The 19,657-nt window shown below is 38.1% G+C and overlaps 2 protein-coding genes across 7 annotated transcripts in view; one reads left to right on the top strand and one right to left on the bottom strand.

The window, feature by feature from the left end:
* Window positions 1-3,002, top strand: part of LOC133646939 (MAGUK p55 subfamily member 4-like) — a 31,956-nt gene extending 28,954 nt beyond the window's left edge. For 5 of the 6 annotated variants that reach the window (XM_062042907.1, XM_062042899.1, XM_062042917.1 and 2 more), the window contains 2 exons: window positions 50-184; window positions 1,280-2,939. In XM_062042907.1, the coding sequence (XP_061898891.1) occupies window positions 50-184; window positions 1,280-1,474 (330 nt within the window). In that variant the 3' untranslated portion in view covers window positions 1,475-2,939. Of the gene's footprint in view, window positions 1-49; window positions 185-1,279 lie in introns of all 6 variants that reach the window. The other variant, XM_062042934.1, reaches the window with a different exon arrangement.
* Window positions 3,003-7,608: 4,606 nt separating this feature from the next.
* On the bottom strand, window positions 7,609-19,550 carry LOC133652407 (peroxynitrite isomerase THAP4-like). The gene is made up of 4 exons (XM_062051180.1): window positions 19,017-19,550; window positions 10,432-10,533; window positions 10,228-10,318; window positions 7,609-8,605 (listed from the first exon to the last, which is right to left on the bottom strand). The coding sequence occupies exons 1-4, from the start codon at window positions 19,425-19,427 to the stop codon at window positions 8,511-8,513; spliced, it is 699 nt and encodes a 232-aa protein (XP_061907164.1). The 5' UTR covers window positions 19,428-19,550; the 3' UTR covers window positions 7,609-8,510.
* Between the last annotated feature and the right edge of the window lie 107 nt (window positions 19,551-19,657).

Raw genomic sequence — 19,657 nt, 5'->3', positions numbered from 1 at the left:
TTACTTGTAGGAAATGGTCATTGGGAAAGCACCTCACACGTGTCTTCAGGCCATTCAGGCGGTGAGAACACATGACCTGCGGGCGTACATCATCTACGTGAAGCCGCCGCCGCCGCAGCAACTGAGGGAGACCAGACAGAACTCCTACATAACCACTGACTACCACATCGACCGCCCCTTCAAGGTGAGCCCCGTCTAACGCACTCAGGTAGAAGTGTGAGCCTGTTTACCGTATTTCCTTGAATAGCCGCAGGGGCGTTAATTAATTTAAAACCTCCTGTCACACCTGCGTTTACCGGAAACCGGCGGGATGGCCGTGCATGCGGTAATTATTTTAAAACCTCTTCTCACTCCGGCGTTTACCAAAAGGAATCCATAAAATTTAGGCGTGCGCTTTGAGTGTGATGTAAGCATACCATCATGAAAAGCACATTTAATTAAAAAAAACGTTATTATGGTCTTACCTGTACTTATAAATGGAGTCCATTTGCAGCTCCTTCTGACCAAAAGCATCGATAACTTGTTTATAGAAGTCTTCCTTATTTTCTTTCTTCAGTTTTAAAAGTCTCTGTTTCGATGGAGATATTCCTTTAATTATTACCTCCTGCTTCGATTGAAAGTCCAGTTTAGAAAACTGTTTTATTTTATGTATGTAATCCTCCATTTTAAAAGTTCAGGCAGAGGACAGAAAAAAAAATCTCTTGCTGCGTGTGTTCACTTCTTCTGCAGTACCGGAAGTCGCAAGAAGGATCACTAGCGCGGCAGCGCCCTCTACCACCAGGAGGCGGGAGTCATTTAATGACTTATACAGTATTTCACACACGCAGCTACGGTATATTAATAAAACATAGCTGCTTACTGTTCTCTTTAGCATACTGTACAGGTATTCAATAGCTTGGACCTTAAATCCTACTGAAAAGCTCTTTATCTTTTTTCCTTTGTGCGATTGTAAACTATTGAAAGCAGTTTCCTCCATTTTGAAAATGAGGACAGATGCGTCACTCGTGACGTAACGAATTTGACCCGGTGGAAGTTCTAGCCATATGCTAAATATTTTGCGAAACGAGTTTGACCCGGCGAAAATTACAGACATGCGATAATAAAATTAATATTTTGCGAAACGAATTTGATCCAGCTTCAATAATAAACCGGCGATAAGGCCAAGCATGCGTTAATTATTTTGAGAAACGAGTTTGACCCGGCAGTAATTCTAGACGTGCGAATACTATATTCCCTGCGCCAATTCAAGGAAATACGGTAACCCCGTTTACTCCCGTAGGATGAGGACTTCCAGGAGATGGAGGAGGCCGCCCACAAGATGGAGTCTCACTACGCACAGTTCTTTGATGGTGTGATCGTCAACGAGGACCTGAAGGAGTCCTGTCTCCAGCTGCTGGCAGCAGTACAAGAGGCGCAGGACGAGCCACAGTGGCTTCCTGCCAGCTGGATAACACCCGCCACAGAAGTAGAATAACACTTCTACCCGCCACAGAAGTAGAATAACACTTCTACCCGCCACAGAAGTAGACTAACACTTCTACCCGCCACAGAAGTAGAATAACACTTCTACCCGCCACAGAAGTAGAATAACACTTCTACGCACGACAATTTTAACACCAGATCTAGCCGTCATGTTCTTTACTTTTATATACCTGCACAAAAACAGTATTGCCTCGCTCGCAAATGGACTTCTGTCAGTACACTTCAGTTAGTACACTGAGGGCTCCAGTTTTGACCGTGCGCATCGTGTACTTACCGTATTTTTCGGACTATAAGTGGCAGTTTTTTTCATAGTTTGGCCGGGGGTGCGACTTATACTCAGGAGCGACTTATGTGTGAAATGATGAACACATTAGCGTAAAATATCAACTACCGTAATTTCCGGACTATAAGCCGCACCTGACTATAAGCCGCACCAGCTAAATTTAGGGGAAAATACAGATTGCTCCATATATAAGCCGCACCCGACTATAAGCCGCAGGGTTTTGATGTGTAATTAGCGTAGTATATAGGGGTTCCTACTACCACGGAGGGGATTGTCGGGACAGAGATGACTGTTTGGGAACGCAAAGCGTCCCATTTATTAACAATAAATCTGTCAATCATTCAATCAAACTTTCACATCTTTGACATGGCGAACAGCATTCATGCAGAGTACAAATAATACAACGGTGCAAAGTAATACAAAGTGCTCGCCTGTACGTTATCAAAATAACCAGCCTACCGGTATATGAAAAGTCAGTCTTTAACCATTGTGTCATCGTCTTCCTCCTGCGTACTAAAACCACCGAAATCCTCTTTGTCTGTGTCGGAGAAGAACAGGCCGTAAATAAGCCGCACCCTTGTATAAGCCGCAGGGACCAGAACGAGGGGAAAAAGTAGCGGCTTATAGTCCGGAAATTACGGTAATATTATTGATGTCATTCACGTAAGAGACTAGACGTATAAGATTTCATGGGATTTAGCGATTAGGAGTGACAGATTGTTTGGTAAACGTATAGCATGTTCTATATGTTATAGTTATTTGAAGGACTCTTACCATAATATGTTACGTTAACATACCAGTTGGTTATTTATGCCTCATATAACGTACACTTATTCAGCCTGTTGTTCACTATTCTTTAGACATTTTAAAGGCCTACTGAAATGATTTTTATTTATTTAAACAGGAATAGCAGATCCATTCTATGTGTCATACTTGATCATTTCGCGATATTGCCATATTTTTGCTGAAAGGATTTAGTAGAGAAAATCAACGATAAAGTTTGCAACTTTTGCTCGCTGGTAAAAAAAAGCCTTGCCTGTAGCGGAAGTAGCGTGACGTCACAGGAGCTAGTATTCCTCACAATTCCCCGTTGTTTACAATGCAGCGAGAGAGATTCGGACCGAGAAAGTGACGATTACCCCATTAATTTGAGCGAGGATGAAAGATTCGTAGATGAGGAACGTTACAGTGAAGGACTTGAGAGGCAGTGATGGACGTATCTTTTTCCGCTCTGACCGTAACTTAGGTACAAGCTGGCTCATTGGATTCCACACTCTCTCCTTTTTCTATTGTGGATCACGGATTTGTATTTTAAACCACCTGGGATACTATATCCTCTTGAAAATGAGAGTCGAGAACGCGAAATGGACATTCGGTGCCTTTTATCTCCACGACAATACATCGGCGAAATGCTTTACCTACGAGCTAACGTGATAGCATCGTGCTTTAACTGCATATAGAAACAAAAGAAATAAACCCCTGACTGGAAGGATAGATAGAAAATCAACAATACTATTAAACCGTGGACATGTAAATACACGGTTAATGCTTTCCAGGCTGGCGAAGGTTAACAATGCTGTGCTAACGACGCCATTGAAGCTAACTTAGCAACCGGACCACACAGAGCTATGCTAAAAACATTAGCTCTCCACCTACGCCAGCCAGCCCTCATCTGCTCATCAACACCCGTGCTCACCTGCGTTCCAGCGATCGGCAGAAGGACGAAGGACTTCCCTCGATGCGTTTGGCGGCCCGGAGACGTAGGAAGTCAAGGTGAGGTCGGTGGCTAGCGCGGCTAGCGCTCCAACAAAGTCCTCCTGGTTGTGTTGCTGTAGTCCGCTGCTAATACACCGATCCCACCTACAACTGTCTTCTTTGCAGCCTTCATTGTTCATTAAACAAATTGCAAAAGATGTCCAGAATACTGTGGAATTATGAAATGAAAACAGAGCTTTTTGTATAGGATTCTACGGGGTACCATAACTTCCGTTACTCTGACTTCGTCACGCGCATACGTCATCATACCGCGACGTTTCAGCCGGATATTTCCCGGGAATTTTAAAATGTCACTTTATAAGTTAACCCGGCCGTATTGGCATGTGTTGCAATGTTAAGATTTCATCATTGATATATAAACTATCAGACTGCGTGGTCGCTAGTAGTGGCTTTCAGTAGGCCTTTAAATTACCTTTCAAATGTCTATTCTTGCTGTTGGCTTTTATCAAATACATTTCCCCAAAAAAATGTGACTTATACTCCAGTGCGACTTATATATGTTTTTTTCCTTCTTTATTATGCATTTTCGGCCGGTGCGACTTATACTCCGAAAAATACGGTCCCATAAATGATAATAGCAATGTTTACTCGCTTCCTCTTCAACTCCTTTTTCATTAGGGCCCGAGTAGCAAAAGCTGTGAAGTCCCTATCAAATTTGCTTGGTTTTATTAATATCCTCCCACTCTTAACATGCACGACAACTCACCATTTTTTGCAAAAGCGTCCGGTCCGGCGAAAACTTTGAAAATTTTAGGGTTTCCGAACACAAATTGACTCTCTAGCGCAGGGGTGACAAACTGGTTTTCATTGAGGGCCACAACGCAGTTATGGTTGCCCTCAGAGGGCCACTTTTAACAATGAGTAATGAATGAATATACATGTGTGTATATATATATATATATTAGGGATGTCCGATAATGGCTTTTTGCCGATATCCGATATTCCGATATTGTCCAACTCTTTAATTACCGATACCGATATCAACCGATGTATGCAGTCGTGAAATTAACACATTATTATGCCTAATTTGGACAACCAGGTATGGTGAAGATAAGGTACTTTTTTTTTTTTTAAATAAAATAAGATAACTAAATTAAAAACATTTTCTTGAATAAAAAAGAAAGTACAACAATATAAAAACAGTTACATAGAAACTAGTAATTAATGAAAATGAGTTAAATTAACTGTTAAAGGTTAGTACTATTAGTGGAGCAGCAGGACGCACAATCATGTGTGCTTACGGACTGTATCCCTTGCAGACTGTATTGATATATATTGATATATCATGTAGGAACCAGAATATTGATAACAGAAAGAAATGGGGGGAGGGAGGTTTTTTGGGTTGGTGCACTAATTGTAAGTGTATCTTGTGTTTTTTATGTTGATTTAATTAAAAAACAAAACAAAAATGATACAGATAAAAAAACCGATACCGATAATTTCAGATATTACATTTTAACGCATTTATCGGCCGATATTATCGGACATCCCTAATTGTCACCTTTAGGAACTAAGTGTAAAGTGTACTGCATCCTTTTGTTGCACAATCAAGGATCGGGTCAGCTGGAAGATTGAACTAGATGTATTCAAAAGCGGTCACAGACTCACAGGTAAATGCTACAGCGTTGGTCGCAGCAGCCAGGTGCAAGAATGAGACCCGAAGGGGAAGTCTTCTCCATGCAGGGGCAGACAAGCTTGGTGATGTTTACTTTGGAACTTTGCAAAATGATTTGTCTTTGACGCCTTAAATCCTGTATTTTGTTCCTTCTATGGGACGCAGGTGAGCTTTGGTATCGCAGTAATCCTAACATAAACAATGTAAGACTTTTGAACAAGAGCATCCTTGACGTAGCAAGGAAGGATAAAACACAGGTTAAGACATCAAAGTGACCTGTCTTGAAGGAAAAATGTGTGTGGTGTACTTGTAATATTAAGGGATTTGTCAAGTGGATGTAAGTAAAATAGATGTAGAGCAAAAGGTTATATACTGTAGAATAATTAACACTTCATGATGTACGTACTGAGTTGTAAGTGTGTGAAATGATTGCTCATTGTGCGTTTTGAGTGCAACATTCGCAGTGCACTGCATTTTGTCGCTCGAAATGCAAATAATGGAAGTGCGCGAACTGAGTTACGCTTCAGTGTCCAATGTTTACAAGCAATCTGAGGTAATGTTATTTGATTTGGTATATTTTTTATTTCAAATATGCAAAACAAACAAGAGCAAGCCTGATCCAGTACAGTGCTATAGCCTTAACAGCCATTAGAACCAAATGAAAACAATGGAGAATAAAAAACGGAAAAAAATAAACAAAATGAGCAATGGACTTTCTTTTATTTTTATTTTTTTTACATATTTGAAAAGGAGTGAGAAGAAGTTTACACTTATTTAATCCCACCCCCTTTCTTTAAATCGGGGGTCCCCAAACTACGGCCCGCGGGCCGAATCCGGCCCCCCAGCATCCAAAATCCGGCCCACAGGAAGTCCCAAGTTAAAAAAATAGTTTATTTTTTAAATCTTTCCTTTATTTTTTTTCATTTTATTTTTATTGACATTCCTATCCATTACATCATATTCACATAAATCATATATCTATTGTCTGCCCTAAATGTCAAAATATTTGTGTTTATATCCCATCCATACCACCCCCCCCCCCCCCCAAAAAAAGAAACAACAAAGTAATATCTACAAATACATCGATTACATAAACAGAAAAAAAATAAAATAAAAAAAGGAAATAATACATTAATTCGAAAAATTAAAGTCAGGTTTATGGGGCGTGACAAATCTTTCCTTTCTAATCCATTAAATGTTGATGAACATCGATGTTAATTGATGTTAAATGACAAAACGGATTATAAAGACAATGTATTTATGTATATATACATATATATATATACACTACCGTTCAAAAGTTTGGGGTCACCTAAACAATTTTGTGGAATAGCCTTCATTTCTAAGAACAAGAATAGACTGTGGAGTTTCAGATGAAAGTTCTCTTTTTCTGGCCATTTTGAGCGTTTAATTGAGCCCACAAATGTGATGCTCCAGAAACTCAATCTGCTCAAAGGAAGGTCAGTTTTGTAGCTTCTGTAACAAGCTAAACTGTTTCCAGATGTGTGAACATGATTGCACAAGGGTTTTCTAATCATCAATTAGCCTTCTGAGCCAATGAGCAAACACATTGTACCATTAGAACACTGGAGTGATAGTTGCTGGAAATGGGCCTCTATACACCTATGTAGATATTGCACCAAAAAGCAGACATTTGCAGCTAGAATAGTCATTTACCACATTAGCAATGTATAGTCCAGCGGTCACCAACCTTTTTGAAAGCAAGAGCTACTTCTTGGGTAGTGATTAATGCGAAGGGCTACCAGTTTGATACACACTTAAATAAATTGCCAGAAATAGCCAATTTGCTCAATTTACCTTTAACTCTATGTTATTATTAATAATTAATGATATTTACACTTAATTGAACGGTTTAAAAGAGGAGAAAACATGAAAAAAATGACAATGAAATTTTGAAACATAGTTTATCTTCAATTTCGACTCTTTAAAATTCAAAATTCAACCGAAAAAAAGAAGAGAAAAACTAGCTAATTCGAATCTTTTTGAAACAATTAAAAAAATAATTTATGGAACATCACTAGTAATTTTTCCTGATTAAGATTCATTTTAGAATTTTGATGACATGTTTTAAATAGGTTAAAATCCAATCTGCACTTTGTTAGAATATATAACAAATTGGACCAAGCTATATTTCTAACAAAGACAAATCATTATTTCTCCTAGATTTTCCAGAACAAAAATTTTAAAAGAAATTCAAAAGACTTTGAAATAAGATTTAAATTTGATTCTACAGATTTTCTAGATTTGCCAGAATAATTTTTTTTAAATTTTAATCATAATATGTTTGAAGAAATATTTCACAAATATTCTTCGTCGAAAAAACAAATTAAAATGTATTTATTATTCTTTACAATAAAAAAAATAAATTTACTTGAACATTGATTTAAATTGTCAGGAAAGAAGAGGAAGGAATTTAAAAGGTAAAAAGGTATATGTGTTTAAAAATCATTTTTAAGGTTGTATTTTTTCTCTAAAATTGTCTTTCTGAAAGTTATAAGAAGCAAAGTAAAAAAAAATGAATTTATTTAAACAAGTGAAGACCAAGTCTTTAAAATATTTTCTTGGATTTTCAAATTCTATTTGAGTTTTGTCTCTCTTAGAATTAAAAATGTCGGGCAAAGCGAGACCAGCTTGCTAGTAAATAAATACAATTTAAAAAATAGAGGCAGCTCACTGGTAAGTGCTGCTATTTGAGCTATTTTTAGAACAGGCCAGCGGGCTACTCATCTGGTCCTTACGGGCTACCTGGTGCCCGCGGGCACCGCGTTGGTGACCCCTGGTATAGAGTGTATTTCTTTCAAGTTAAGACTAGTTTAAAGTTATCTTCATTGAAAAGTACAGTGCTTTTCCTTCAAAAATAAGGACATTTCAATGTGACCCCAAACTTTTGAACGGTAGTGTATATATAGATATAAATATATACAGCCTGGCCCCCGGCCTAATTTTTTTAACCCAATGCGGCCCCCGAGTCAAAAAGTTTGGGGACCCCTGCCTTAAATCATAAATTACTCTGAGCTACAACTACCTGTTCACTCTTTGTACAAACTTAATGAACTTGTATATACATCAATTATAAATATATATGCACACTACACACATACATAGCCACACCATTACCACTAGTGATGATGGAAATGACATTGATTGATTGATTGAGACTTTTATTAGTAGATTGCACAGTACAGTACATATTCCGTACAATTGACCACTAAATGGTAACACCCCAATAAGTTTTTCAACTTGTTTAAGTCGGGGTCCACTTAAGTTGATTCATGATACAGATATATACTATCATATATACTATCATCATAATACAGTCATCACACAAGTTCATCACCAGAGTATATACATTGAATTATTTACAATCTGTGGGGTGGGATGTGGAGGGGGCAGCAGCACCACTGCCTCAATGGGCAACCCCACACTCTCTGTAACACAAACAAATCAATATCAAAGCCCTTCTTCATCTCTGTACCTGTGGAATACCATGTGCTATACTTCTTTAACTTTAAGTTATGTAGTTCATCCGCATGCCAAAACACATTTTATAGGCCTACTGAAATGATTTTTATTTATTTAAACGGGAATAACAGATCCATTCTATGTGTCATACTTGATCCTTTCGCGATATTGCCATATTTTTGCTGAAAGGATTTAGCCGAGAAAATCGACGATAAAGTTCGCAACTTTTGCTCGCTGATAAAAAAAAGCCTTGCCTGTAGCGGAAGTAGCGTGACGTCACAGGAGCTAGTATTCCTCACAATTCCCCGTTGTTTACAATGGAGCGAGAGAGATTCGGACCGAGAAAGTGACGATTACCCCATTAATTTGAGCCAGGATGAAAGATTCGTAGATGAGGAACGTTACAGTGAAGGACTTGAGAGGCAGTGATGGACGTATCTTTTTTCGCTCTGACCGTAACTTAGGTACAAGCTGGCTCATTGGATTCCACACTCTCTCCTTTTTCTATTGTAGATCACGGATTTGTATTTGAAACCACCTGGGATACTATATCCTCTTGAAAATGAGAGTCGAGAACGCGAAATGGACATTCAGTGCCTTTTATCTCCACGACAATACATCGGCGAAATGCTTTAGCTACGAGCTAACGTGATAGCATCTTGCTTTAACTGCATATAGAAACAAAAGAAATAAACCCCTGACTGTAAGTATAGATAGAAAATCAACAATACTATTAAACCGTGGACATGTAAATACACGGTTAATGCTTTCCAGGCTGGCGAAGGTTAACAATGCTGTGCTAACGACGCCATTGAAGCTAACTTAGCAACCGGACCGCACAGAGCTATGCTAAAAACATTAGCTCTCCACCTGCGCCAGCCAGCCCTCATTTGCTCATCAACACCCGTGCTCACCTGCGTTCCAGCGATCGGCAGAAGGACGAAGGACTTCACCCGATGCGTTTGGCGGCCCGGAGACGTAGGAAGTCAAGGTGAGGTCGGCGGCTAGCGCGGCTAGCGCTCCAACAAAGTCCTCCTGGTTGTGTTGCTGTAGTCCGCTGCTAATACACCGATCCTACCTACAACTGTCTTCTTTGCAGCCTTCATTGTTCATTAAAAAAATTGCAAAAGATGTCCAGAATACTGTGGAATTATGAAATGAAAACAGAGCTTTTTGTATAGGATTCTACGGGGTACCATAACTTCCGTTACTCAGACTTCGTCACGCGCATACGTCATCATACCGCGACGTTTCAGCCGGATATTTCCCCGGAATTTTAAAATGTCACTTTATAAGTTAACCCGGCCGTATTGGCATGTGTTGCAATGTTAAGATTTCATCATTGATATATAAACTATCAGACTGCGTGGTCGCTAGTAGTGGCTTTCAGTAGGCCTTTAAAACGAGTTGGCGATACATTTGCAAAGTTGTCTTTGTGAGTTGAAATTAAACTAGAATCACATACTAATTATTGTCTTTGAATCACCTAATTGATCTGTCTACTCTACTCTGCACAGGCAGCTGTGCAATGTGTACTGTGATGTGCAGATATAGACATATATACCCTTTGATCTATGATGTATTTTACCTGTTTGGGTGCTCTTGCTACTGGTCATTGCCGTTGGTGCTGTCCCAATCGGTACCCAGTCCGTCTGGCATCCTTTTTCTCTTGTATTTCCCTGGAAATGGAGAAACAGCTACATGGATACCTCATTTACATCAATTATGAATACTTTTGTATTGGGCTTGAACTGTAATCCATTTGAACATTGAGTAGGAAAACAAATCCAACCTGATCTTGATCGCCCTCCTCATCAGGCAAATCTAGTGCCTTTGCCATTGGTTCATCCGCCACTGATGCCGTAGTCGTACTGGCCAGGATCTCATCTATTATCTGTAAATCAATCAATCAATCAATGTTTATTTATATAGCCCTAAATCACAAGTGTCTCAAAGGGCTGTACAAGCCACAACGACATCCTCGGTACAGAGCCCACATACGGGCAAGGAAAACTCACCCCAGTGGGACGTCAATGTGAATGACTATGAGAAACCTTGGAGAGGACCGCATATGTGGGTAACCTCCCCCCCCCACCCCCCCTCTAGGGGAGACCGAAAGCAATGGATGTCGAGTGGGTCTGACATAATATTGTGAAAGTCCATTTTTAAACCGAGTTGGCGATACATTTGCAAAGTTGTCTTTGTGAGTTCAAATTAAACTACAATCACATACTAATTATTGTCTTTGAATCACCTAAATGTACAATACTTTATATTATTGTCTATTGTAATTAGAGATGTCCGATAATATCGGTCTGCCGATATTATCGGCCGATAAATGTGTTAAAATGTAATATCGGAAATTATCGGTATCGTTTTTTTTATTATCAGTATCGTTTTTTTTTGGTTTTTTTTAATTAAATCCACATAAAAAACACAAGATACACTTACAATTAGTGCACCAAGCCAAAAAAACCTCCCTCCCCCATTTACACTCATTCACACAAAAGGGTTGTTTCTTTCTGTTATTAATATTCTGCTTCCTACATTATATATCAATATATATCAATACAGTCTGCAAGGGATACAGTCCGTAAGCACACATGATTGTGCGTGCTGCTGCTCCACTAATAGTACTAACCTTTAATAGTTAATTTTACTCATTTTCATTAATTACTAGTGTCTATGTAACTGTTTTTATATTGTTTTACTTTCTTTTTTATTCAAGAAAATGTTTTTAAGTAAGTGTATCTTGTGTTTTTTATGTGGATTTAATTTAAAAAAAACAAAAAAAAAACGATACCGATAATAAAAAAAACGATACCGATAATTTCCGATAGTACATTTTAACGCATATATCGGCCGATAATATCGGCAGGCCAATATTATCGGACATCTCTACTCGCAAGTATAAAACTACTTTTTCAAAGTAATCATTTCTTATTTCAAGCATGAAAAAAAAAAATCATGACTTTGACACAATTGTGTCTCATAATTAAAACAGATGACAGCCAAATGGACTTTGCTGTTTTATTGTCAATGAAACAATAGAAAACACGTACTCATAAAATAGTACAGTTGGCACAGTACAGTAAACTGACAGTTAATATTTAAACATTTAACATGTGACATTTCTAACTATTTTGAACAGAAATGCACATTCAGGTAAATTCTTCAAAATCACAATTTTGGCCGGGGGCCGGACTGTATATATGTGCACTAATTGACTGAAAGAGCACGCACTTGGCGCGATGATGTCATGTTATCCATGGAAAAATGCATTTTTAGTAGAGATGCCGATAAATGCGTTAAAATGTAATATCGGAAATTATCTGTATCGGTTTTTTTATTATCAGTATCGGTTTTTTTTGTTTTTTTTAATTAAATCCACATAAAAAACACAAGATACACTTACAATTAGTGCACCAACCCAAAAAACCTCCCTCCCCCCATTTACACTCATTCACACAAAAGGGTTGTTTCTTTCTGTTATTAATATTCTGGTTCCTACATTATATATCAATATATATCAATACAGTCTGCAAGGAATACAGTCCGTAAGCACACATGATTGTGCGTGCTGCTGCTCCACTAATAATTATTATTATTATTAGCCTTTATTTAACCAGGTAAAATCCCATTGAGATCAAAGATCTCTTTTCTAAGGGAGACCTGGCCAAGAGGGCAGCAGCAAGGTTACATTAAAAACAGTAAACAAATACATAAAACATCATAATAATAATACTAACCTTTAACAGTTAATTTGACAAATTTTCATTAATTACTAGTTTCTATGTAACTGTTTTTATATTGTTTTACTTTCTTTTTTATTCAAGAAAATGTTTTTAATTTATTTATCTTATTTTATTTGATTCATTTTTTTAAAAAGTACCTTATCTTCACCATACCTGGTTGTCCAAATTAGGCATAATAATGTGTTAATTCCACGACTGTATATATCGGTTGATATCGGTATCGGTAATTAAAGAGTTGGACAATATCGGCATATCGGATATCGGCAAAAAGCCATTATCGGACATCCCTAATTGTAATCTATTGACAGTAATGTCAGTAAATGTACGATACTTTATACTGCAGAAGAACTTGAAGCAATAATTATGTGTAGACTATTTTATTGTCAATTTATTTCATTGTTCATGGAGTAGTCCAGTGGTTCTCAAATGGGGGTACGCGTACCCCTGGGGGTACTTGAAGGTATATGCCAAGGGGTACGTGAGATTTTTTTTAAATATTCTAAAAATAGCAACAATTCAAAAATCCTTTATAAATATATTTATTGAATAATACTTCAACAAAATAAATGTTTAGAATTAAGTTCATGAATCCAGATGGATCTTTATTACAATCCCCAAAGAGGGCACTTTAAGTCGATGATTACTTCTATGTGAAGAAATCTTTTTTTCAACAAGTTTTTAGTTATTTTTATATCTTTTTTTTCCAAATAGTTCAAGAAAGACCACAACAAATGAGCAATATTTTGCACTGTTATACAATTTAATAAATCAGAAACTGATGACATAGTGCTGTATTTTACTTTTTTTCAACCAAAAATGCTTTGCTCTGATTAGGGGGTACTTGAATTAAAAAAATGTTCACAGGGGTACATCACTGAAAAAAGGTTGAGAACCACTGGAGTAGTCTATGACCGTGTGTGTGAGTTTTGATTGATTGATTGATTGAGACTTTTATTAGTAGGTTGCACAGTGAAGTACATATTCCGTACAATTGACCACTAAATGGTAACACCCCAATAAGTTTTTCAACTTGTTTAAGTCGGGGTCCACTTAAAGGCCTACTGAAAGCCACTACTAGCGACCACGCAGTCTGATAGTTTATATATCAATGATGAAATCTTAACATTGCAACACATGCCAATACGGCCGGGTTAACTTATAAAGTGACATTTTAAATTTCCCGGGAAATATCTGGCTGAAACGTCTCGGTATGATGACTTATGCGCGTGACGTAGTCAGTTAAACGGAAGTATTGGTACCCGTAGAATCCTATACAAAAAGCTCTGTTTTCATTTCATAATTCCACAGTATTCTGGACATCTTTTGCAATTTGTTTAATGAACAATGAAGACTGCAAAGAAGAAAGTTGTAGGTGGGATCGGTGTATTAGCGGCGGACTACAGCAACACAACCAGGAGGACTTTGAGATGGATAGCAGACGCGCTAGCCGTGGACCTCACCTTAACTTCCTCCGTCTCCGGGCCGCCAACCGCATCTGTGATCGGGTGAAGTCCTTCGTCGCACCGTCGATCGCTGGAACGCAGGTGAGCACGGGTGTTGATGAGCAGATGAGGGCTGGCTGGCGTAGGTGCAGAGCTATTGTTTTTAGCATAGCTCTGTGAGGTCCGGTTGCTAAGTTAGCTTCAATGGCGTCGTTAGCACAGCATTGTTAACCTTCGCCAGGCTGGAAAGCATTAACCGTGTATTTACATGTCCACGGTTTAATAGTATTGTTGATCTTCTGTCTATCCTTCCAGTCAGGGGTTTATTTATTTTGTTTCTATATGCAGTTAAAGCACGATGCTATCACGTTAGCTCGTAGCTAAAGTGTTTCACCGATGTATTGTCGTGGAGATAAAAGTCACTGTGAATGTCCATTTCGCGTTCTCGACTCTCATTTTCAAGAGGATATAGTATCCGAGGTGGTTTGAAATACAAATCCACAATAGAAAAAGGAGTGTGGAATCCAATGAGCCAGCTTGTACCTAAGTTACGGTCAGAGCGAAAAAAGATATGTCTTGAACTGCACTCTAACGTTCCTCATCCACGAATCTTTCATCCTCGCTCAAATTAATGGGGAAATCGTCGCTTTCTCGGTCCGAATCGCTCTCACTTCTGGCCGCCATCACTGTAAACAAGAAGGACCTTTGCGGAAATGTTCAGCTGACTACGTCACGCTACTTCCGGTAGGGGCAAGGCTTTTTTTTTGTCAGATACCAAAAGTTGCGATCTTTATCGTCGTCGTTCTCTACTAAATCCTTTCAGCAAAAATATGGCAATATCGCGAAATGATCAAGTATGACACATAGAATAGATCTGCTATCCCCGTTTAAATAAAAACATTTCATTTCAGTAGGCCTTTAAATTGATTCATGATACAGATATCTACTATCAGATATATACTATCATCATAATACAGTCATCACACAAGATAATCACATTGAATTATTTACATTATTTACAATCCGGGGTGTGGAAGTGGGGCGGGGGGAGTTAGGTTTGGTTGTTATCATCAGTCATCAACAATGGGTGAGGGCGGATCTACGTCACCTCCGCCTACCAATCCCCTAGCAACCGGGAATTCGTTGAAAACAAACCAGCTCACAGCGAACGCAGCATTGACAGAAAAAGCATTTAACGAGCGTTGTGGCTTGGAAGTCGGCGTTAAATCCTTCATTTACGCATTTTTACTTATTCGCATATCGTGTGAAAAAACGAAAATGTATTATTTGCGTCAGACTCGTCTCAGTGAACTTTAAAGCTTCTCAGGCTTAGCTTAGCTTGCTAGTTAGCTTAGCCTGCGCGCTACTAAGAAAGAGACGCGGAAGTTATCAACAACAAGATCAAGTGTTAGTGTATAAAATATTGAGAGAGATTTGAGGGCTACATGTATTGTTTAAGTACAACTGTTCTTCGCCAGGTGTTCTTTGGCCGCCCTGGCTTACGTTTTCCCGGTGGTGTCCATCTTAACGCTGCCTTTGGTATCCTCTCGTTGTCCGGTTTTCGAAAATAGCTAGCTAGGCTATAGACTATATAGTATATACCGCATGTTATTTTTGTACAACAACAACTTCAGCTGTCGAACGTTATAAGGTACAAATTCAACAAGTACAACATTAGCACGGACGGTATGGCCAAGTTGTGGTTAGGAAGGTGGATTTTTGTTCCTTATATTTACCAGAAACGAAGTGATCCGAACACACGACCCGGGACTTTGGGGGACTCCAGTGAGACCCGTCCTCGTTTTCCCGGTGTAAAGCTGCGAGCCATTTGTCTCGTCTCTGTGGGCTTTTATTACGCTTTGGCAGAACAAAATACAACCTTTGTTTTCCCTGTTTCCAGTTGTGGTTAGCACAACCAAAAACAACACAGTTTTTCGGCATTTTGGAGGCAGAATGACGGGTTTAACCAGCGTAGGTCGACAGGTTAAAGCAGGGGTCACCAACGTGGTGCCCGCGGGCACCAGGTCGCCCGTAAGGACCAGATGAGTCGCCCGCGGGCCTGTTCTAAAAAAAAAAAAAAAAAATTTTTTTTTTTTTTTTTTAAAATTAAATCTACATAGAAAAAACACAAGATACACTTTCAATCAGTGCATCAACCCAAACAACCTCCCCCATGCACACTCATCCACACCCACTCACACAAAAGGGGTTATTTCTTTCTGCTACCAATATTCTGGTTCTCACAACATAGACAACACATCTGCAAGGGACACAGTCCCTGAAGCACACATGATTGTATAGGCTGCTGGTCCACTAACATTTTCATTAATTACTATTTTTTATGTAATTATTTTTATATTGTTTTACTTTCTTTTTTATCCAAGAAAATGTTTTTTATTTATTTATCTTATTTTATTTTATTTTAAAAAAAAGGGCCTTATCTTCAACAGACCAGGTTGTCAATGAAATTAGATTTGTTTAAAGGGTTTTTTAAACCAGGCCCAGTCCAGATAATGTCCAAGTCGGACTCAGCAACACACACCTTCATTCATGTACACAGAACAAAATTAGGGAACACAACAGATTGCATATAATTTATAAACAAAATTAAATTTTCAAAATAAGCATTTATGTACAGTCCAGATTATGTCCAGGTCACTCAAATGAGGGAACACAACAACAGATATCATATAATCTATAAACATAATTATACTTTCAAAATAAGCCTTTGAGGACTTCTCATCTTTTTTTTAATGTTTTTTGGCATCATTATCGTTTTCAACCATGTAACTTTCTAAAATGAGAAAATACTGAATAAATGTTTTAAAGAGAGTAATACTAAGTGAATATCTGTTTTTGGCCTTAAAAATAAACCTTTTACTGAGTACTATAATTAAATTGACTAAATCCTGATTGTCAATGAACTCTCCTAAAATAACAGAAACCACATTAAGCTTCATAAACAAACCAATCCTTAAACACATTTTTTCAACTTCCACCCAAAACAAAGACACAATATGACAATACCAAAACAAATGCAGGGTGGATTCAGGCTCCTGACAACAAAATCGGCAATCATCTGACTCTGTCATATTCCATAATTTTAACATTTTCCCTGTGGGTAAGAAGTTATAAATAATTTCAATTTGAAAATAACGATTTTGCACATCGATAGTGGTTTTATAGATTAGTTTGAATATGGCATCCCATGGCAACGGGCAGTCAAAAAAGTCCTCCCATTTTCCATTTGTGTTGTATGAGGCAGCCTTCAAAGATTTCTTTATTAAATAAAAATTATATATTTTTCTATTTATTTTAGTTCCTTTTTGCCAACTAGAATTTCTTATTAGAGGTTTACAAACTAATAATTTAGTAGTTCCGTAATTAATTATTTGTTTCCATCTTTTCCCAATTACTCCAGTTAGTTGATAAAATGAAAAGCTTGAGCAAGCATCACCATACATAGCTCTAAATTCATCATACTTCATAATTTTACCATTCTCATTGATAATATCATTGACAAAAATGATTCCTCTTTCAAACATATTTTTCCAAAAGAAAGGCTTTCCATCTATTACAATATTAGAGTTCATCCATATTAACTGCTGCAAAATATCGTCTCTTTTTTCTGGCACATAAAATTGAAAACACCACTATGAGTGGATTGTTTCCTTTATGAACCCCGCCATGTTTCCCAGCAGACTCTCTGGGAGGGGATCACTTGTAAAAAAGGATACCATTTCTTTTGATACAGTACATGTTTTTTGTCCAACAGGACATTTGTGTACCACTCAATGTTTAAATACATCTTTGGAACAATTGATGCTTTTAAAGACAGACACATAGCTTCAAGGTTGAGAAGTTTCAGGCCCCCATATTCATACTCTTTGTACAAAACCTTTCTTTTAATCTTTTCTGGTTTGCCGTTCCAGACAAAATCGAAGACCCTCCGCTCATAAATCTTAAAAAAGTTTTGTGATGGAGCTGGTAATGACAAAAACTAATAAATAAATTGAGGAATAATTAACAAGTTGGCAATAGACATTTTACCATACAAGGTTAGGGATTTCCCTTTCCATAATTGCATACTTTTGTCCAGCTTTCTTAGTCGATTATCATAATTTACTGAGCCTAGATCTTCCAGATTTTCTGGGACAACAACACCAAGTATGTTAACTGGTCCATCTGTCCACAAAACAGTCACTTTGCATTCCATTCGAAAGGACGTTCCCTTTAGATTTCCGATTCTTAACATTTTACATTTATCATAATTAAGCTTAAGGCCAGATTACTGTGAAAATATGTCCAAAAGATTAAGAAGGTTCCGCAAACAATGAGGACAAATCGTATCTTTGTGAATCAGCCTTTTCTGACATGAACTTCATCAAGAACAAACACAGAACACGCCTCACTGATGCACATCTGCAAGACTCACTCAGAGTTGCAGTGTCAAGTTATACACCAGAGTACAACACACTAGTTAACAGCATGCAATGCCAGGCTTCCCACTAACTGACAAAGAAACAGATAACAGATTTGGTGTCCAGTTCAAAGTGTGACATGATTTAAAAATTTGAGAGTTTACTTTTGTATTTTACATGAGTTATTATTTGTACAAACATGGTGCAAAGTAATTCATGATTTGTTAAAAAATGTTAGTGGCTAGCTAGTTAAAATGGGATATTGTGATTTCACAAGACTGTCTTAGAAGTGATCATTTGAAAATGTTCAATTTGAAAAATGTGCACTTAGAGAAAATATAAAAATAAAGTGTTGCATATTGGTATTTATCTGTTTCTATATATATTTATTGTGAGAAATCATTAAGATGATCAGTGTTTCCACAAAGATAAATATCATTAATTATTAATATTAACAGAGTTAAAGGTAAATTGAGCAAATTGGCTACTTCTGGCAATTTATTTAAGTGTGTATCTAACTGGTAGCCCTTCGCATTAATCACTACCCAAGAAGTAGCCCTTGGTTTCAAAAAGGTTGCTGACCCCTGGGTTAAAGAGTAATGGCAACGGTTTGTTTTCTACGCCAGTCTGGTGGCTATGGCTCGAAGAACCCGTATGTAGCTCAGTTGCCCGGATGTCGGCCCTCACCCATAGAGAACAGAGAAATGGATATTGGAACAGTGTAGTCTGACTATGGAAACTGGAAATCAAGATTCTTACCCTCTTCCTTTCCCTTTTGGCAAATGCAGACCTCATGCGCACAGTCTGTCCACTTGTGGAGGCTGTGCGGTGCTCCGAACCTGGCCTTAAGCCTGACCGTGGTTTATTGAAAATAGTTGGCTTCGCACCTTTCTTCAGCACGAGTCGACGATTGCTGATTCCCATGTCTGCCATCAGCATGCGACCCTCTTCGAAACACGACCTTTCGAAATGTTCGCTGCACAATACACTGTACTTTGTATGTGTCCTCCAATTCGACCGCGTTCGCTTGACTTCTTTGTTCCATAGTAAAGCTTGGCCGTCATCTTTTGGGAATAAAAACAACGAAACACCGGTTGTGTTGAAGTTTGTGTTGCCACATCCCGCAGCAGCACACCGCTTCCCAACAATTCTCTTTTTTGCAGTCGCCATTGTTCATTGAACAAATTGCCAAAAGATTCACCAACACAGATGTGCTGAATACTGTGGAAATTAGCGATTAAACAGAGCTGTTCGTATTGGGACGGACCTATTCCAAGATGTCGCGATTAACTGATTCCGTCACGCGCATACGTCATCATACCGAGACGTTTACAACCGGAAGTGTGGCAGGAAATTTTAAATTGCACTTTATAACTTAACCTGGCCGTATTGGCATGTGT

Source organism: Entelurus aequoreus, linkage group LG01 (genome assembly GCF_033978785.1).
Source record: "Entelurus aequoreus isolate RoL-2023_Sb linkage group LG01, RoL_Eaeq_v1.1, whole genome shotgun sequence".
Taxonomy (NCBI): Eukaryota; Metazoa; Chordata; class Actinopteri; order Syngnathiformes; family Syngnathidae; genus Entelurus; species Entelurus aequoreus.
This window is presented reverse-complemented; position numbering and strand designations above follow the sequence as displayed.